The sequence below is a fragment of the Lissotriton vulgaris genome, chromosome 12 (genome assembly GCF_964263255.1).
Source record: "Lissotriton vulgaris chromosome 12, aLisVul1.2, whole genome shotgun sequence".
Lineage (NCBI taxonomy): Eukaryota > Metazoa > Chordata > Amphibia > Caudata > Salamandridae > Lissotriton > Lissotriton vulgaris.
In genome coordinates this window covers 66161047-66183069 of record NC_141700.1, presented here as the reverse complement: position 1 = coordinate 66183069, position 22023 = coordinate 66161047, and the positions used below count along the sequence as shown (strand labels likewise).

Genomic DNA, 22023 nt, shown 5'->3' with positions numbered 1-22023 from the left:
ATGGTACTACACCCTTGTCACAGTTGTGCCATTGAATGTGTTGAGTCTTGGTTGCTTCTATGCCTTACTGGTTCCTGTAATGTGCTGTTCGACTCTTGAATAAACTTTTATTCAGTATCCTTATCACCAAATTGGATGTATTTTCTTTTTTATTCACAGATGCGCAGCCCAAGAAGGTTAGGAAAGTGCCTCCAGGTCTTCCATCTTCAGTAAGTGTTCTTCTAGCTTGAGTGAGGTAACCCAATAATGTATCATATTCATAATGAAGTTGGATACATGTAGCTAATGCACATCCCTCCAACCACCTTCCTGTGTCTGAAATGTGTTCATGTCTTGTCTCAAACAGGTCTGCAATGTTTTGTGCTTAGTTTAAAATGGACTCTGTATCATGATATTTTCTGTGATGATTATAAGTAGTAGAATCCTGGTGCACATTTTATGTTTCCATAAATGTGATTCTAAAGTATACATATCAATGAGGAAGTATTTAGTTTAAGGAAGCCAATTAAACCAACTCAGTTACTGTTAAAGAACTTTTGTCTGAAAACAAACACCACTCCAAAAGTAAACTTCAACTATAAATAAGCATTTGCAATGCAATTGGTCCCGCATTTAAGCGGGTTTAAGCTATTGACATTGTAAATGACAATGCCTTTTATTTATGTTTTATAAACCAAAACAATATTAAAATGCATTATTTGCTATGTCAATAGCTCAAACTCGCGTAAATGCAAGAACTCGCCTAAATGTTTGTTAGATTAGTGAGTAGAAACGCTCCCTTTCAGCCCCGCTGCAAATTAATTAAATAAACGAGCACAACCGCTAAAGTGAAAGCGGACCGCGCTGCAAATAAAAACTAAATATTGCTTACTGATTTATGAAGGAGACCGTGTAACACCACAAGTAAAAGATCCAGTCCTCATGGGAGGTAACAAATGGCGACAGGGCGATAACAAAGAGGGATTTACAAGCCTCCTTATCAATCGGAAGCCAGCATTTACTAAGGACAATGACACCAGCCAATCAAAAATATGAGGAGAGAGAAGGCTCGGCTTCCACAGCATACTAGACTACTGCATGCCTTGCAGAGCGAGCAGTGAATGTGTGCTGCTGCTAGGCTCGACCTAAAAAGGAGGAAAGGGCACTCTTATGTTAAGATTTTTAGAATCCTCATTGTCCCAGCATACAAAGCAGAAATTCTCCGTCGGGTTCCGTCTTCACCTCTGGTCATAAGTAACCCTTAGCTACCAAGCTTCTGCCCTTTCCAGCTGCAGTTTCTCTGCATATTCAACAACCAGGACAAGTCCAGGATGTTTGGACTGTGATCCTTATGTTTTAGCCTCTGTCTTAGATTTCGGTGAGACTGACTGAGGCTGTTGGGCCTCATGGCCTCCAGCATCCGTTGGCATATGCAGGCTCTGCATTGGGACCTAAAGGCACAGTGGGCGCAGCATCAGGAAAATCTCGGACATGGTCTAGATCTTGGAGGGGAATGCAAAAGCCCTGCAGTTGTGGTTAACTAACTGCGATTGGGCCAGTGGCAGACCCCTCTCCCTTCCTCAACCATATTGAACAGTATTTATTTTTTTATTTTCGTTTTTATATAACATAGACTTGACCCAAGTGCTTCAGAGCACTTTACAAAGTTTGCACAGCAACACAAGCAACATTTACAAGGAATACATAAGAAAAATAGTAGGCATACAGGGTAATAATATACAATAAAGTTTAGAACAGAGTAGTGACAGATGCGTAATTTCTGGGCTGGGGCGGCCAACTGGGAGAGGTGGAGATCGAAGCACTCTGTGGCAGAGTCTGAGCTCCACACAAACCAGTTGGAGCTTCAGGCTATTAGTTTGTCAATAAATGCCTTTCTTTCTTCGATCAAGGGAAGGCTGGTGCAGGTGTTCACAGAGAACACCGCCGCCATGTGGTACTGCAACAAACAGGGAGTGTGGGGTCATGGACCATGTGTCAAGAGGCACTGTGCCACTGGACATGGTTGGAATGTCAGGGTATTTCCCTGGTGGTTCAGCACCTGGTTAAATCTCTGAACAGCAGATCAGAATAACTCCAAAGATGGCTAGGGGATCACGAATGACGTCGCCATCCAGAGGTGGTGCAAGGTTTCTTTCAGTAGTTGGGGGAGCCTTGGTTAGATTTGTTTGCCAAAGCACAGAATGCGCAGTGTCGGCAGTTTTGTGTGCTGGAGTTTCTCGAGTGGAGCTATGTCCTCCTATACACCTTTCCGCCAATACCACTGGTGCCCAGAGTTCTCAAGAAGATAAGGAACAACCAGGCCCAAGTCATTCTTGTGGCTCCGGATTGGGCAAAGAGAGTATGGTTTCCCGAGTTATTGAGCATTACCATTAGTACTCCAGGCATGCTACCTCTTTGAGAATCTTCTGTCACAGCAAAAAAGAATAGGGAACAATGTGTAGTGCGGGGGGGAGGGAAGAGTCTGTTCCAGTTAAGGAACAGTGCTGATTCTAATCCTGTCTAAATGCATGTGTCTAATTTCCTTATTACAATCATGTTGTGACATCTCTAATCGCAACGAAATGACATAGCTGTTCCACTGCAATAACTTACTACAGTTCAGTTTTGACACCAGAATGCCTGCTGCCAGCAGCCAAGGTCAAAGGCAGACTGACCATAATAGTAGATGTAGTTTGAACAGAAAGGAGAACTGCCCTTCCTTTGTTCCAATCAGCTTTCCTGCAAATAAAAAGTGGAGAGCAGGAAGATATTTAAAGTAATCGGTTTATTTTTTGGGAGAGTGTTGGCCATTCAAGGAAAGATGGAATCCCTGCATGTTCCTAGCATTGAGAGATAATAGCACTTTTATAATCTCACTTAAATTAAACTAATTCTAGTATATTTTTGCAAGAAGTCACTCACTGCTTTTTTGGTATTAAATTTTGCATTCAGACTTTTATTCTTCAGGTCTACAAATATATGGTCTTTCATATGAAAGAGCACGACAACAAGGAATTAAGATGCTACTCTTCAACATTTCGATTCCGGTCGTCGATGACAGCCTTCGGGCCTAACTAGGCCTCAACTCCAGCTCATGGAAAGGACGCCATTTAAAAAGTGTCCTCAATGTGGGTCGAAGTTTCTTCACACGACCTTCATGAGGTGTGTAACCTTTGCCTCTCCCCGGAGCACGAGGCCAGAGACTGTTGCGCTTGTGCCTCCTTCCGCTCCAAGAAGACGATCCGGGACCGAAGAGCTAGGAGAACAATGGCTCGATCTTCCGCTCAGATTCCAGACTGCATCTTCGCAGAGGGCGTCGACGTCCCAGAACAACATGGCGTCGACAGCAACTCTGAGGCAGAAGATTCCGAAGTCGAGGACATCACTCCAGCACAGCAGGTCGTAAGTAAGACCGTCGACCCCAACCCTTCCTGGACACATCCAAAGAAGGCTCTTGTCACATCCTCGGGTGCACACTGAGACACTGCTACTACTGCCCCACCTTCGGGCCCGGCTAAGAAGCTAGCTAAGCCTTCCGGCGACTCTGGCTCGAGTCGGCCTCCCCACGGAGCCGGCACACACCTACCGGCACTGAAAAAGACATCATCACCTACCACGCTGGCATCGGAACAATCGGTGCCGAAGCATACCGCTAGTCCCTCGGCACCAAAACCCAGGTCGGAACCAAGCAAACACGCTTCGGATTCAAAAAGACCACCGGAACTGAAAAACAATCGGATCCAAAAAATGCACCGGAACCGAGAATATCATTGGAGCTGAGAAAACCATCGAAGCCGAAAAAGACTCCTGCTTCTCCTGTTAAAGACATTGCCAAAAAACCAAAAGAAGCTTCTTCGGTGCCGAAACCTCCCTCCGCACCAAAAGATTGGCCTCCTGCAGGGGACTTATTTCACCAAGACCCTGCACAAAAGACTGGTTAAAGATCCAATCACTGGTCGATTAATTCGAAGTTAAAAAAAAAAATTGACCACCAACCTGCCCAAGGGAGACATACTGATTGGAGGGGATTTTAAAGCAGCAGTAGATTCACTAATGGATAGATTCTCGGCGATGCCCCAAGTGGGGGGCACTTCACGTATTCAGAGATTTTTAACAGCAATGGGACTCGTAGATATATGGCGCTATACCCACCCCGCAGCGCGACAGTACACTTACCACTCTACAGTCCATAACAGTTTGTCGCGTATCGATTACTTTTTGGCATAGGGTGATGGTATACAACATGTCGACACTGTTGAGATACATCCGAGGGGCATATCAGATCACTCCCCGGTCACACTTACATTATCCACACAAGAGAAGTCACGTAGGAGGATCTACCCAATACACGCCTCATATCTCCGAATCCCCAAAGTGCGTAAGGCACTCAAGACGACAACATCACACTACTTCATGGAAAACACAGCGTCAGTACGGTCACCTGCTATTCTGTGGGAGGCGTACAAGACGGTACTAAGGGGGCAAGCTATAGCATCTATAGCAGGACATAGAGAGCGACCGCAGGAACTGTCTGAGTTGGAGATAGCACTGCACGTTGCAACCACAGCGCACGAGGCAGACCCCACAACAGACACATCCCATGCACTACTCATTAAACAACAGCAGTTTAGGGAACATGTGAAGCAACAGACCGTGTCCCAAATAACAGAGACAACAAACAGGATTTATGACATAGAGGACAAGGCAGGTAAAATTCTGGCGTTGCTTGACAAGAGGGGAGGCAGTAACAGAGGTATACTGCGCATTAGAGATAAACACGACAAGGTACACACGAGTCCCGATGAAATTGTAGGGGCATTAGCGGAATACTTTGAGGAAGTATACACGCCAGAGATTGAAGTATCAGCAGACAGGGCACGCATAATGTTAGAAAACACCCCCCATAAGACACTGGTGCCGGAAGCGGTGACAGAACTGGACGCAGACATCACAGAGGAAGAGATTCAGAGAGCAATACATGCTATAAAGCCAGGAAAGGCGCCGGGTCCCAACGGTATCCCTATAGAATGGTACCAGGCAGCATCTGAAAGGCTCAGTGGGCATTTGTTGAATATGTACACTGACAGTTTGGAAAGGACAGAACTTCCAAGCGACCAACGGACGGCGACAATAGTTGCGATCCCCAAACCTGGAAGGGACCCGGAATTGTGCACATCGTATCGCCCAATTTCCCTACTCAATGCCGAAGTAAAAATCCTGGCAAAAAGCCTAGCCACCAGACTGATGACCCATCTTCCGCAAATTATACACCCAGATCAGTCCGGCTGTATGCCACATAGGAATACAGCCCTCAATTTGCGTAGGGTGCATAGTGTGCTTGCCAGAGCGGATACTCTATCGGACAAGGCGGTCATACTGGCACTCGACGCAAAGATGGCGTTCGATATGGGGGAGCGGCACTATACCCGAGAGCAGAGGACGGCCCGGGACCAGGGTTCGATTCCCGGCGCGGCAGGTTTCTGGACCAGGGTCAGCGGACTCGATAATTCTCTCGCCTCGGTGCCCACTCTGATCAGCGATCACACTCGGCAACTCTGGGCATTAGCTTGCCTCATCTTCACTAACGGCCCCACCAGACTGCCGGGGATGCCTGGTCTCACCCTGGAGATACCCATTAAGGGACCATCTCTCAGGGAAGCCAGGAAGGGTTTCGCAGCGGTCGAAGCGCCTTGGGACCCTCCGGGTAAGTAGTGCGCTATATAAATGCCTATACATTTACATTTACATTACATTTACATCTATTTGAAGTCCTGGTACATATGGGAATTGGCCCCAAATTGGTGGCCTGTGTCCGACTACTGTATGCTAAACCAGTGGCCCAAGTAGTGGCAAATGGTCATATTTCGCGACCATTCCAGTGTGGAAGGGGTACCAGTCAGGGGTGTCCCCTTTCGCCCTTGCTTTTTGCGCTTGCACTAGAGCCACTAGCAAACCGAATACGTTCCACTCCACTGCTAAAAGGGATCGCTTGGGCGGAAGGGTGGGAAGACCGCCTGTCGCTTTATGCGGATCACATGCTGGTGTACCTGACGGATCCGGAACGAAGTATACCGGCATTGCTGACACTGTGCGATGAGTGGGTAGAAATATCTGGATACACCCTGAACTGGAATAAGTCGGAAATGTATGTACTGCATGGACCGACCCCCGTACTGTGTGAAAACTGCCCTCTGTGGGTGGCGGGAACATCCTTTAAATACTTAGGGGTTCATATAACAAAGGATCCAGCCGAATTCTTTCAAAAGAACTTGGCACCCCCGCTGGATCGATTGAAGCAGTATGTCAAATTCTGGGCGACGTTGCCACTAACATTGCTGGGTAGAGCAGCGTTGTATAAGATGTCTCTGCCCCGGTTTCTGTATATACAGGAAAACACGCCATACCCGGTAGACAAAAGATATTTTGGGAAAATATCGACCCTGATGGCAGGCCTTATGTGGAACAATCGACTAGCAACAATAGCCCAGGCCAAGTTACACAGAGGGTGGTACGACGGCGGTATTGCATTGCCGAACCTACACCTCTACTACATGGCCGCACAACTAAAGCCCATAAACGAGTGGCTGCATGCACCTCAAGAAGACCCAGCATACAAGGCTGACAGGGAGCAATTAGGTACTCATAATATACTGGCACCCCTATATGACCAAAAGAAAGTACGTACGCTTGTGGGGCCTACAAGGCTTACCACAGCGCTATGGCATACAGCACAGACAAAATTGGGCTGGAAGGGGATAATTGCCAAACTCACCCCATTGTGGGACACGCGAGCCCTGGGAAATCTGAGAAGCAGTAAGGGGTTTACATCATGGGATAATATCGGTCTCTCCACAGGAGATCTGTGGGACAAACGCACAGTAATCCCCTTTGACCAGTTGAGGCAGCAATACGAGCTGGGGCCCACTGAATTGTATCGCTACATACAGGTGCGACATGCTTTCTTAGCAGCCATCCCGCACGGTTCGAAAGTCCCAGAATCGTCACCGCTCGAAGATAGTCTCCTTACGGACTACATGCAGGAAAAAGCAACATCCCTCACTTACCGTAAATTACTAAATTACTTAGAGGACCCGACAATAAAACTGAGAGCTAAATGGGTTGAGGAACTAGGTGAGATGGACGAATTTGAATGGAATGCAGCGTTGGCTTCTCCCAAGGAGGCGGGAATATCAGCAAAGTTCTGACTCGTACAGCTCAAAATCTTACATGGGGTATATTACACGAGGAAGATGCTCCACACGATACAGAGGGCACAACATCCATACGGTCTTCGAGGGTGTGGGGATGAGGGAAATTTTTTGCACACTATTTGGGAATGTCCTCGTATTCAGGAATTCTGGAGACAAGTCATGCGTACCATCTCGCAGGTTTTGGAAGTCTCCCTAGTTCCGGAACCACGGAAATGTCTACTCAATATATGGGGGCCCAATGACCTTTCCAGACACGGCCAACTATGGTCCACGATAGGTATGGTAGTAGCCAAACGAGACATAGCAAAAAGGTGGGGAGCGGTAGATATTCCAACGTTAACACAATGGTGCGAAAATATGGATAGGATTGTAGGAGAGTAGGGTCTGCAATCCTATGATCACCCAGATTTTTTGCTTTTGTTTCACTGGTTTACGACTTTCTCTGGCTGTGGGCCTGCTAATCAGACCCACAGCCTAGCTGTTCTCTCACTACATTACAACGTGTACCCTAGGTGCATGTACCAATTGGTACTGGGCCACCTTATCAGACCCTGTAACTCGGGGCATAGGTGTACCCAGGGCCTACCAGGGGCTGAAGCATGTATTATGCCACCCCTGGATGGCCATCTAAATCTGACACAACTGGCTGCACGACAGCTGGGGCAAGGTGGTATAATCACCCTTTGCTTTAGATATAGTATACCTATATCTAACCCTAAAAATGGACACAGAGATTCCTATCAGTCACTCCTATGGCAGGCCTTGACAATCCTGAAGGCAGAGTGCTTGGAATCGTGTGAGATGGTGCTCTGGCATGAGCTGAGCCCGTTTTCAGCTTGCGGAACCAAGTCCTAATAGCTGTTCCATGATAACGCATACCATATACTCTTAAGTGCATTATAATCCTCGCGGTTAAATGCTATCTTTGGTATAGCTTTATCAAAACATGTCGAGTAAGGTGTCATACGAATTGGAATACTAACCCCTCGCCAATTCTGGCGACGGGGTTAGCATTCCACCCTTCTAGAGGGACACGACATGTATGTAACTGTGAACCCCGGTTAAAGTTAACTCGAGCCTCAGCATCACAAAATGGATGCTGCCACCACAGACACGAGTCTGACCCCCTGTAGCTGGGAGTCCTTCCAGCGAGGGGAGCTTGGACAAAGGGTTTCCTGTCAGGGGCGGTGCTAGCACCATCCCAGACAGGGTTTTGTGTATCCTGTGTAGGCAGGGCTTTACAGGAAGGTGACTGCAAGTGGCACCCCGGTGCTCACTACGCATCTGCCGGCTAGAACCAGTTCCAGGGGCACACCAGCCCCTGGCCTGGGGAAAGTCCGGAATGGGAGAGGGGTGTAACCACCCTGTGAGAAGGTGGCCTGATATGCAGTGGTCACTATTCTAGTGAACACTATGTATCAGTCCAGCAACCCTTATTGATGATTGGTTGTAAGTCAACCTTATAGACCAGCTATCCTAGTAGCGTGGATACGAGCAGTCTAAGGCTAAAGACTCGAGAGGGCGTGTTAAGCCAGCTGTTTACCACACATATACCCCTTGAATACCCAGTGAAAGGACACCACACAAGTGTTATGAAAATAAACAGATATTTATTAAGAATCACAACAGCCCTGTACTCTTTATGAGGACAGGGTACTAAGCACAAACCAAAACTCTTACAAAAATACTTAAGTTAGCACAGTATATACAAATGCCCGAGGGGCACGGAAAACCATATACTTGAAAAGTGGAATGCGAAATTACTAGCAGGTAAGTACAGTACTAATAGGCTTTGGAATCGCTAGGACTTGACTATAGAATCGTTAGATTACTTCTAGGAGACCCAGGGGACTCGGGTGCAGTGTGTGCACTCTCACGCGAGATGCGGGACAAAGTCTATGGTAGCTAGAAATTGCAAAGTTAGTGTTCTCGGGCGAACCCGACCTGGTAGGGAGAAAACGAAAGTAGATGCTGACCCTTGGATAGTGAGGCTATGCTGGGGCACCGAAATGCCGAATTTACCTAGCCCAGGGGCTGCAGCTGCATAGGACTCAAAAGACGTCGGGAATCCTCGTTGACGGACCAGGAGCCTGGAAGAAAGAAGTTGCTGGCAGGCGACCAGTGAAGAAAGTTCGGTGGATCCAAGCCTGGCTCGATGGAAGATGACACCTGAAAGCAGAGGGGACCAAGTTCGAGACTACTAGCCAGTAGTCAGTGGGCACCAGGAGGGCACCGGATGGTAGCCACCTCGACAAGGCGTGTGGGTGACGCTGGGCTCGGAGATCTCACGGACCAGGAGGCGTTGTCGGCGACCAGGAAGGAGGATCGAGCTGTCCCACGAAGATAGAAGCTGTCGGCGTCGCTGGACCCAGGATTGGGCAACAAAGCCTTGGCAAATTCAAGCCCACGCGGTGGACCTAAAATGGCGTCTGGAGTGGACCAGGAGGGTCCGGGGTGCCTCTCTTCAAAAAGGAAGCAAGGGCCAGTCTGGAGCAACCAGACCAGCAGCAGTGATGTCGTCGGGCGTCGTTCAGAAGGCCAAAGCCAGCCGGCTAGTAGCCAAACAACGCGGTGCACAGCAAACAGCAGAAGGGCCCCACGCAGATCGTGGAGATGCAGGGAGGCTGACCTTGGGTGCTGGAGCTGCGCAGGGTCGGGGCTTCTCGGACCCCAAAGCACTCACCCGTGGAGGACACGGTGGGCTTGCAGTAAAGATGTCGTGCAGTCTTGGCGATCGTCGGTCCCTCGAGGTCTCGTCGCACTCACGGTTCTCAGCTTGGCTGTAGAGGTGAGTAGAGGTCAGAGGTGCCAGGGAAGCCGGGTCTCGTCGAGCTGGGTCGTCGGATTCGTGATGAAGGACTTGCAGCAGACCGCAGTGTTCTTTAGGATGGTGCCTGCGGATGCAGGGTGACTACTCCTTAGCCACAAGGGAGAATCTTGATGAAGAAATCTTGAAGTCCTTTCGAAGAAAGTCGTGTCTTGATTCCAAAGATGATCTAATTTGAACAGGGGGCCCGCTCCCATCTTTATACTAAAAAAGGGGGCTGACCCGGTGACTAGGTCCTGCCTATGGGTGGGACTAGGAGGGGGGTGGTTACACCCCTCTGCCATGCCGGACTTCCCCAGGCCAGGGGCTGGTGTGCCCCTGGAACTGGTTCAGACCGGCCTATGCGTAGTGAGCACCGGGGTGCCACTCAGCAGTCACCTTCCTGAAAAGCCCTGCCTACCCAGGATACACAAAACCATGTCTGGGACGGTGCTAGCACCGCCCCTGACAGGAAACCCTTTGTCCAGGCTCCCCTCACTGGAAGGACTCCCAGCTGCAGGGGGTCAGACTCGTGTCTGTGGTGGCAGCATCCATTTTGTGGAGCTGAGGCTTCGCTTAACTTTAACCGGGGTTCATAGTTACATACATGTCGTGTCCCTCTAGAAGGGTGGAATGCTAACCCCGTCGCCAGAATTGGCGAGGGGTTAGTATTCCAATTCGTATGACACCTTACTCGACATGTCTTGATAAAGCAATACCAAAGATAGCATTTAACCGCGAGGATTATAATGCACTTAAGAGTATATGGTATGCGTTATCATGGAACAGCTATTAGGACTTGATTCCGCAAGCTGCAGACAGGCTCAGCTCATGCCAGAGCACCATCTCACACGATTCCAAGCACTCTGCCTTCAGGATTGTCAAGGCCTGCCATAGGAGTGACTGATAGGAATCTGTGTGTCCATTTTAGGGTTAGGTATAGGTATACTACACCTACAGCAAAGGGTGATTACACGACTTTGCCCCAGCTGTCATGCAGCCAGTTGTGTCAAATTTAGGAGGCCAGCCAGGGGTGGCATAATACATGCTGCAGCCCCTGGCAGCCCTGGGTACACCCATGCCCGGAGTTACAGGGTCTGATAGGGTGGCCCAGTACCACTTGGAAATGTACCTAGGGTACATGGAATCCATTTTAAAGAGAGAGCAGTAGGCCTGGGGTCCTGATTGGCAGGGTCCCAGGTCGACTATGTCCAAAACCAGCTAAAACACAGGGCAAAAAGTTGGGGGCAACCATAGTCAGGATGTACCTTCCTACACACCCCTCTTCCTGGTCCCACCCCTAGGGCAGGACCTAGTCGCGTACCCACCCCTTTCTTTAGGATAAAGGCAGGAGCGGGGACCCTTCCAAATTAGATCATCTTTGAATCAAGAAACTACTTTCTACGAAAGGAACTCTCAACTCTTCTCAAGATTTCTCCCTTGTGGCTAAGGAGTAGTCACCCTGCATCCGCAGGCACCATCTAAGAACTCTGCGGTTTGCTGCACGTCCTTCCTCCGGAATCCGACCGACCAGCACGACGAGACCCGGCTTCCCTGGCACCTCTGACCTCTACCTACCTCTACAGCTAAGCTGAGAACCGTAGGTGCGACGAGACCTCGAGGGACCGGCCATCATCAGAACTGCACGACTTCTATCCAGCACGACCGCCGAGGGATCCTCTGGTGAGTGCTTTGGGGTCCGAGAAGCCCCGACCCTGAGCAGCTCCAGCACCGAAGACCAGCCCCCCAGCATCCACGAGATCTGCGTGGGGCCCTTCTGCTTTTTGGCTGCTCACCGCGTTGTCTGGCTACTAGCCCGCTGGCTTGTGGCCTTCCCGACGACGACCAACGACGACAACACTGCTGGTCTGGTTGCTCCAGACTGGCCCTTGCTCCCTTCCAAAAGAGGAGCACCCCGGACCCTCCTGGTCCACTCCAGACGCCATTTTAGCTCCACCGCGTGGGCTTGAATTTGCCAAGACTTGTTGCCCCAATCCTGGGTCCAGCAACGTCGACAGCATCAACCATCGTGGGACAGCTCGCACCTCCATCCTGGTCGCCGACAACGCCTCCTGGTCCGTGAGACTGCAGAGCTCAGCGTCGCCCACTCACCTGGTCGAGGTGACTACCATCCGGTGCCATCCTGGTGCCCATCTGATCACTGGCTAGTGATTAAGAACTTGGTCCCCTCTGCTTTCAGGTGTCATCCATCTTCGTTCCAGGCTTGGATCACTTCGAACAATCTTCACTGGTCGCCTGCCAGCAACTCTTTCTTCAGGCTCCTGGTTCGTCAACGAGGATTCCCGACGTCTTTTCAGACCTATGCAGCCGCAGCCCCTGGGCTAGGTAACTTCGGCATTTCGGTGCCCCAGCATAGCCTCACTATCCAAGGGTCCAGATCCACTTTCGTTTTCAACCTACCTTATCGGGTTCGCCCGAGAACACTAACTTTGCTTTTACTAGCTCCCATAGACTTTGTCCCGCATCCCGCGTGAGAGTGCACACTCTGCACCCGAGTCCCCTAGGCCTCCTACTAGTAATCTGAAGGTTCAGTAACGTAGTCCTAGCGATTCCAAAGCCTATTAGTCCAGTACTTACCTGCTAGTAATTTCGCATTCCACTTTCATAGTATATGGTTTTTCGTGCCCCTTGGGCATTTGTGTAAATTGTGCAACTTAAAGTATTTTCGTAAGAGTTTTGTTGTGTGCTTAGTACCCTGTCCTCATAAAGAGTACAGGGCTGTTGTGATCTAAATAAATACACTGTTTATTTTCATAACACTTGTGTGGTGTCCTTTCACTTGGTGTTCAAGGGGTATATGTGATGGTATAACAGCTGGCTTAACACGCCCTCTAGAGTTTAGCCCGAAGACTTCTCGTATCCATGCTACTAGGATAGCTGGTCTATAAGGTTGACTTACAACCAATCACCATAAGGGTTGTTTGGACTGATGCATAGTGATCACTAGAATAGTGAACACTGAATATCAGACCAACTTCTCACAAGGATCATGATCGTAGAAAGGCCGGTATACATAAATAAAGCATGCCCGCGCAAATGGAACATGATATGGACCCCATGGACCGCGTTAAGGGGGGACATATGTGAACCACTAGAGGAGGATGACACTTTGACATCAGATGAAGAGGGGGAGGAAGACTAAGACCCGGGATACCGGGAGCTCGAGGTAGGGATTCATGGAAACAACGGGACAACAGTAAAGTACAGGGATGGGAGGGGGGTACATAAGGTAACAATTGAACATCATGCATAGGACCCCAACATGGCGGAATATAGTGATACCAAACTAATATGATCCGTAGGCCATTTACACAAAACAAAAGCTTGGTGATCTAATCAGACTTGAGGTAACAAGCTCACTCTTGTGGAACTGATGACCGAATGTGGTAACTTTATGTTTATATCGTTAGCCGTTATAAAATATAAAAACGAGACCTACATGACTCCGTACTATATGCTCGGAATGAAACGCATGTATAAATGTTTTGGACCACCGCACCCCTGGGTTGGCGACTAACAGGCTGTGTACTTTAGAACTTTATACCTATGCAAATTAAGTTGGCGGCCGGACCCAGAGGTTGTAGGCCAAAAGCTGTGTACTGTTTATTAATGATAAAGGCCTTAAAAAAAACAAAAAAACACAATCGACCACTGGATACACCTGCACCGGCTGCTCATCCAAAAAAGGACATGGCTACCTCTCCTCTAAGAGTTCCTTCCCCCTCTCCTCCACCTGTGCCATCACCACCTGTGCCCCTACCACAACATTCCCCTACATCCTCTATCATACCAGATAACAGCTCTGATAGCTCTGATGATATAGGGGGTAATTCAGATGATCCATCTATTCCTCTAGGCTCACCTGACCTGTGGGATTATTATAACACCCCAGACATCCCAAATGTCCCTCAGGACATATACCCCTCTAGGCCTTCCCCACCAGAAGACACTATGGGCTTATTTATTTATTTATTTATTCAAAGTTTTATATAGCGCGAACAAGATCCTTACAGATATCAGAGCGCTTCACATGGACAAGGTAGGGGCAGTAGGAATGAACAGAGATAATGGGAGCAGTGTAATAGTCATTAACATGGTAATAATCATAACATACATAAAACATATGCATATACAATCAAATAAACAAGTAATATAAGACAGCACAAGTCGTTGATCACACTACAGGGGTGTTCAGGTACACCTTGGGTATGTGGATGGCTTATACCAGTGTTATAGTATATAGAGAACACTGAGTGAGGGCAACGGGAGAGTGGATCAGTAAACCAGCGTGTATCCTATATTAGTCGGTAGACGAGAGTAGCGTAGTAGTGTCCCCATCAAGTAGAAGTATGGTGCCAAGGGACAATGAGAACAGTGGTACAAAGCAATGCAGAGTCACTGATCCAGCACCTGTGAGGTTCAGGAGATCTTGGCCAGAAGGATGCTTTTCACCTCTTTCTTGAAGAGTGTAGTGGAGGAGATAAGCCTTGTTTCAGGGGGGAGCGCATTCCAGATCCTGGGTGCCATTCCTGAAAAGGAGCGCTTGTATGTTTTCTCTTTCCGGAATCTACAAGGTTTCAGGAGTAGATTTTTTGTACTTCTATTGGATCTCGACCCTCCTGATATAGACAACTTTTGAGCGAGGTAGTTGGGTGCATTGTGGTGCACGGCTGCATGTGTCATAACTGCAATTTTTAGCTGTATTCTGGCTTCAAAAGGCAGCCATTTTAGCGATTTTAAGTCTGGGGATATATGCGAATGCTTTCTTGATCCAGTAATGAGTCTCGCGGCAGCGTTCAGGGAGGCTCTTAAGGGAGCTGTTGTGGATAGCGGTAGTCCGCTGAGGGTCACAATTCCGTAATCTATTCGGGGGATGACTAAAGCTTGTACAGCAGTTTGGAAGTCTTCGGCAGGGAGGAAGGGTTTAATTTTCCTTAGTGTGTTGATTTGGAAATTAGCTGCTTTTGTGGCTTTGCTAACGTGCTGCTGCATGTTGAGCTTGGCGTCGAGAGTGACGCCTAGGGATTTCGCCGAGTCCACGATTGTGGGTTGGACATGGAGTGCTGTTAAGTTATTGAGCCAGGTTTGGGTGATTGAAATTTTCGCCGGGGGTGAGATGAGTAGGAACTCAGTTTTCAGAGCATTTAGTTTGAGGTGATTATCGGCCAGCCAAGATTGAGTGTTAATAAGCGTGGAATTCATATGTTTGATATCTTCAGGGGATTGTAGTTTTAGGTAAAGTTGTGTGTCGTCGGCGTACATATGGAATTCGACATTGGAAGCTTGGAGCAAGGTGGCGAGCGGTTCCATGACGAGGTTGAACAGTGTGGGGGAGAGGGAGGATCCTTGTGGTACCCCTAGATCTGCAGGCACAGGTGTAGATAGCACATTGTCGATCTTGAACTTCTGAGACCGGTTGTGAAGGAAGGACGAAAACCATTTGAGAACAGTTCCCGATAGACCCATTCTAGTGCTTAGCAGCTCCAGCAAGTTCTCATGTTTGACCGTGTCAAATGCTGACGAGAGGTCAAGAAGGATGAGGAGCCAGGACTCATTGTGATCAAGAATTTGGAGGGCGTCATCAATTATGTGTGTCATAGCTGTTTCCGTACTATGTTTCGCTCGGAAACCTGATTGATGAGGGTTGAGGAGGTCGTATTGGTCAATGTGTTTTGTTAGTTGGAGTTGGACACATTTCTCCAGCAGTTTGGCCAGGGTGGGGATATTGGTGATGGGCCGATAATTGTTTAGGTCAGACGGATCAGCTGTAGGTTTCTTGAGTATAGGCGTGACTTGCCCCACCTTGAGGGAGTCTGGAATGAGGCCTTGTTGCAGAGAGCTGTTGACGATTTTGGTCCAGAGAGGGAGGAGCACGGGGATGAAGTCTTTTACAGCACTAGCAGGTAGAGGGTCTGTGAGGTGATTGGAGGGCTTTAAGGTGCAGAGCAGTTTGTGAATTGCTTCTTCCGAATAGGTATCGAAGAACATCCAAGTTGCCTTGTTTTTAGGTTGAGTGTTAGCCATTCTGGTGTGGTTGGGGAATCGGCTTACATCCATGATGAGGTCATTTCTTATGTTGTCAGTCTTTAGCTTAAAGAAGGCAGAGAAGGCTTCACAGTGTGGGGTGTCGCTTGTTGTGCTGTTTGATTGTGGGGGTTGTGTCTTTGTTTGGGTCTTGATTAGTTCAAACAGCTTTCTTGGCCTGTTTTTTGCTTGGTCCAACTGGCGGCTAAAGAAGTCCGACTTTGTGTGCTTTATTTTCCTGAAGTAGGCATTTCTCTTGTTCTTAAGCCTTTTGAGGTGCAGTGCTGAAGGGTCAGATCTCCAGGTGCGCTCTGCCATTCGCATAGTACGCCTGTCGTCATTGAGTCTGTCATCGAACCAGGGGTTAGAAATTTTGGTGGAGACTCTCTTCAATTGCAGGGGGGCGACTTCATTGACTATTGTCTTCATAGAGTCAAGGTAGTGGTCGGTCTGTGATTGAACATCCGAGGCACCTGAAGGGGGATGGAGGAGATTGCCGATGTGGGGAGGCAGGGTAGAGGGGTTAAGATTCTTCATGTCTCTTTTCCAAGTTTTGGATTTGATTGGTTGAGCAGGGTTAGGTTTAACTTTTTCATTTATAAAGAAGGTGATAATGTGGTGATCTGACCAATCGCAGGGTAGAATCGCCTCCAATTGTGTAGAGTTCTCTTTGGCAATGATGAGATCAAGTATCGAGCCTTTGTCGTGTGTTGGTCTATCGCATATTTGGGTGAGGTCAAGCGCATTAAGGAGAGTTTTGAGACTATTCACCACTGTGTCTTTCTGATCGTTCCAGTGGAGATTGAAGTCACCCAGGTAGACTTGGGTGGTCTGCCGGCCGGCATTGGAAGTGATCATGTCCATGAGTTGTTGGGTGAATATGAGATTGTCACCAGGCGGGTGGTAGATGAGATATACAGCACAAACTTGTTTGCCCTCGCTGGTGATGTCGAGGCAGAGGAGTTCACAGGAGGAGAGGGAGGGGGCGGTGCCTATAGTAACGGAGAGGTTGCTCCTAAAAATGCATGCAATTCCCCCGCCCGTCTTGCCAGGAGGCCTGTCCAACTTAATGATGTGATAATTGGGGGGGGACTAGTATGTCAATAATCGGGGTAGAGGTTTCAGTAAGCCACGTTTCCGTTAGAAAGGCTAGGTCCAGATCCCTAGCTGAGACGAGATCAGCGATGTCGGAGGCGTGTCTCTGGGCTGATCTGCAGTTGAGTAGGATGCATTTGAGGCTTCAATCAATTATTACACTGAGCTGCGCAGTATCATGGGGTGGACATGCATACTGACCCTGTAGATGAAGACTTCCTAATGGATACCTTTGATAATGCACAAAGATCCTCATCCATTTTACCCATGCTTATAGGAGTGATTAAGCATGCTCCTGAAGTCTTCAAAGACCCAGTTAGAACTCTGGTCATAAACCCACGAATAGGGAAGAAATATAAAGCTGCCCCTTCAGACCCAGCATATATTAAAGGCCCAGTACCACTAGACTTGCTTGTGGTTTCCAATGCACGCAAAACAGCAAATTCACAAACATCAGGTGAAGCTCTCCCACCAGATAAAGAGTCTAAGCTCCTTGACGCATCGGGGAAAAGAACTGCGTCTCAAGCAGCAAACATGTGGCGTATTGCCAATCCACAAGCATTATTGGCAAGATATGACAGGGCACATTATGACGAATTAGAATCATTAATGCAGCACCTCCATGATAAGTACAAAGATAAAGCAAATTAGCTTATCCAAGAAGGGAAAAATATTAAAAAACCCTCCATTCGTTGTGCACTTGATGCAGCAGACACTGCCTCCAGAGCAGTTAACACCAGTGTTTTGTTGCGTTGACATGCCTGGCTACGCATATCCGGGTTCAAACCTGAAGTCCAAAGCTCTATACTTAACCAACCCTTCGATGAGCAACACTTATTCAACCCAATGTAGATATATCCCTTGAAAAGATGAAAAAGGATACAGATACGGCCAAATCTATAAGAGCCCTGCAGTCGCAGGCTTCCAGAAGTTCATTTCGCCGTTCAGCTTACAGAGGCGCCACCAGGGGATACTCTTCAGACGCACCTTCTACCTCGTACAAAGCCCCCACACAATCCACCTATAATAGGGGCTACCAAAGGGGTGGTTACAGGGGTAACAACAATAAAGGCAGAGGTAAAAACAACTCCTGCTCTGCCTCTACCCCTGCCCAATGACTCCCCTCCCCTTCCCCCGCCCCATTCCACTCCTGTCGGGGGAAGACTACAACACTTACCAGCCTGGGAAAACATCACATCAGACAGGTGGGTGCTTCAAATAATTCAGTCAGGTTACTGTTTAGAACTGCATTCCCCCCCCCCAAACATACCACCCAGGCAGCGCCAATGTCACAGGAACGTTTGTCACTGCCCTGGCAGGAAGTGATATCCCTTCTGCACAAAAATGCAATAGAAATAGTCCCAATGCATCAGCAAAACAAAGGAGTATTCTCCCTATATTTCTTAATCCAAAAGGGCGTATCTCCAAGACCTATCCTAGACCTCTCTACATTTACATACAGTCGGATCAATTTCATATGGTCACACTCCAAGTCCTTCCGCTCCTGTTACAAATTGACTTCCTTGTCAATCTAGATCTCAAGGACGCCTACTTTCACATTCCTATCCACACAGCGCACAGAAAATATCTCAGGTTTGTGCTGGACGGGCAGCACTACCAGTTCAAAGTGCTCCCATTCGGAGTCACAACAGCACCAAGGGTGTTTACCAAATTCCTAGCAGTGGTAGCATATTCACGTCTTCCCATACCTAGACTGACTCATAAAAGCCAGCTCATACAGCCAGTGAGTACAACACACTCACGCTACAATTCAACTGCTCCACGACTTGGGATTCACAGTAAATCACACCAAGCCACATCTGCAACCTTCGCACATACAACAATATTTTGGCGCTACAATAAACACCCAACTAACACTAGCCTATCCCTCTCCAGCCAGGATAACAAGTGTACAAACTCTCCTAACAAGATTCAAACTACAACACTCGCGTCCAGCTCGAGTGTTCATGCAGCTCATAGGAATGATGGCATCTTGCATATTTATAGTACCTCACGCAAGACTGCAAATGCGTCCACTTCAAGAGTGCCTAGCACGCTACTGGAACCAGACTCGTGGTCAATTAACAGACCTAGTGTTGGTAGACAGTCGGACTCATCGCTCTCTGAAATGGTGGAGCACCAAAAACCTTTCTAAGGGCGACCGTTTCTAGAGCCAGTTCCTCAAATAATCATGACAGCGGACGCGTCGCTCTCCGGCTGGGGAGCTCATCTACTGCATCACACCATGCAAGGCAGGTGACACCACAACAAAAGTTACTCCACATCATCCACTTGGAGTTACTAGCTGTTTTTCTATCCCTAAAAGCAAAAACAAGTATCAGGCAAAGCTGTCTTAGTCCGCACAGACAATATGACAGCCATGTACTACATAAACAAACAAGGGGTAACACACTCTCTGCAGCTCTCTGTTAGCACAGCAGATATGGAGATGGGCTATACCACTAAAGATCTTCCTCTTATCCCAACACGTTCCAGGAGTACAAAACACCATGGCAGATCTGCTAAGTTGACAAACACAGCAGATTCATAAGTGGGAACTTCATCCGCAAGTTCTTTCAAATGTGGGGACAACCTCCGATAGACCTCTTCGCCACCCACGAAAATGCAAAATGCCCAAACTTCGCCGCCAGATATCCACACCCGCTGTCCCAAGGCAATGCGATATGGATGAACTGGTCAGGACAATTTGCGTACGCTTTTCCTCCTCTCCCACTACTTCCGTTAGTGGTACGCAAACTACAGCAACATTCCCTAACACTCATTCTAGTTGCTCCAACTTGGGCCAGACAAACGTGGTACACCAGGCTGCTGCAACTATCTGTGGTACCACACCAGAAACTAAGCCTATCTCCACGCCTATTAACACAGAACCATGGAGAGATCAGACACCCGGACCCAGCTCAGCTCAACCTAGCGATCTGGCTCCTGAAGTCCTAGTTTGATTACCTCAACCTTCCTCCAGAATGTATGAACGTTATCAAAGAAGCTAGATGTCCCACTACTAGAGCATGTTATGCTGCTAAGTGGAAACGGTTTGTGATCTACTGTCAAAACAACCACATAAATCCTTTAGCTGGGTCTATTCAACACATCATAGGATACCTATTACACCTTCAAAAGTGTAATTTAGCCACACGTCTATCAGACTACACCTTGCTGCCATTGTAGCATACTTACAGAATAGAAAACGTGTATCTATTTTTAGAGTACCAGCTATAAAGGTGTTCGAGGCATGTGGGCTGCTGAATTCATATCTGTGCATAGATCGCCGCCTAGTGTTGGGTCCGGATGATTGCACATTGTTGTCCTGGAAGAGTCTTCGAAGTATCACGAGATAGGTGGCTCCTCCCCTGGACTACAGTGCGCATGGGCATCGACTCCATCCTCAGATTGGTTTTTTCCGCCATTGGGTTCGGATGTCTTTGGGTTCCCTCTAGTCGGAATCGATAAACTTTCTTAAGACCAAAAGGTCTTTAGTTTAATCGTCGGTATAGTCTTGCGTTCGGTCTTAGTTGTTCCAGCTCGGTCCCTAGCCGGATTCCCTACACCCGCGTGCTTTCGACGCGGAAGGGCCCAGTCGACGCTTCAGACCCTATCGACCGTTCCTCATGGACCGTAGTCCATTTAAGAGATGTCCCGTCTGCAACTCGAAGTATCCCCACATCGAGGTCCACCCGGTGTGCAACAAGTGTCTGTCGCTGGACCATGATGAAGCCAAGTGTATGGCTTGTTCCCGCTTCAGGTCCAAGAAGACGCTTAAGCTTCGACGAGCTGCGCGCCAGGAGGCCCAGCATGCTGCACCGGCGCCTGTGGACATCTTCGATGCAGGGGATGTCGAGGAAGAATCTACCAGGGACATCAGTGAGTCGAACCCCGCGTCGGACTACGACTACGATGCGGATGTCGAAATGTTCGAAGCCGAAGAAGTCGTCGACGAGGTAGTGGACGACGGGGCCCTCGGGGCCATGGAGGATAGCTCGGACGAAGAGCTTCCTCAAACTGACACTGGGGCCGTGCCAATTCATAAGGCTCAGGTCGAGGGATCGCCATTAGGCCTTTGCCAAGATCTTACGATGGGTTCTACGGCCCCGCCTTCGGGCTCAGCCACGGACATTGCTGCTGAGACGCACCCTGGCAAATCCAAACAGAAAGTGAAACCTACGGTCTCGACACAAACTGCTCAGGTGCCGTCCTCGAAACCGAAAGTGCGCATCACTTTGGTCGGATCCAAGACCTCGGAGCCCTCGGCGCCGAAGAAGCAGAAGGGTGTTGTCGAGCCGAAGGCTCAAGTCAAGGGCGTCGAGACGAAGTCTGCCGCGCCAAAGACTAAAGTCAAGGTGGTCGAGCCGAGTGCGTCGGCGCCAAAGACGGTCGACACCAGCAAAGGACTCTGCGACCCGAAGAAAGCTCTCGGTGACCCGAAGAAAGGACGAAGTGACCCAAAGGTTCTCAAGACTCCGCGTCAACAGGACCGGGCCAAGAGCGGCGCACCCCGAGAGTCTACTCCTGGTGAGACCTCAAAGGATTCCGTCGAACCGGCGCGCCCATCCGCCGCTTTCACCAAGAAGGTGACGGACTCCCTGCAGCGCATCAGGGACAAGACCTTATCGGTCGGACCGAAGGATCCTCCGCCTCCGAAGCCGGTTGAGAAACCTCATAAGGCGTCCACGCACATTCATTTTACGTTGCCGCCGAAGATGGCGCCGAAGGCTTTCGCTCCTAAGGCGGTCGCCAGCGTCCCCGAGAAGGTTTCCTCGGCGCCGAAGTAGTCGACGGTGGTCGCAAGCCCACAGCCTCGACTACCTTCAGTGAACGAGCAACAAGAACACTTCATTGATGCCGAAACGGGCAGGCTTTCCCTCCACA

The 22023-nt window shown here is 48.8% G+C and overlaps 1 protein-coding gene across 8 annotated transcripts in view; it reads left to right on the top strand.

The window, feature by feature from the left end:
• Positions 1–22023, top strand: part of TCF3 (transcription factor 3) — a 784206-nt gene that overhangs the window by 278103 nt on the left and 484080 nt on the right. For all 8 annotated transcript variants that reach the window (XM_086947156.1, XM_086947154.1, XM_086947159.1 and 5 more), the window contains exon 8: positions 160–209. In XM_086947156.1, the coding sequence (XP_086803282.1) occupies positions 160–209 (50 nt within the window). The remainder of the gene's footprint in view (positions 1–159; positions 210–22023) is intronic.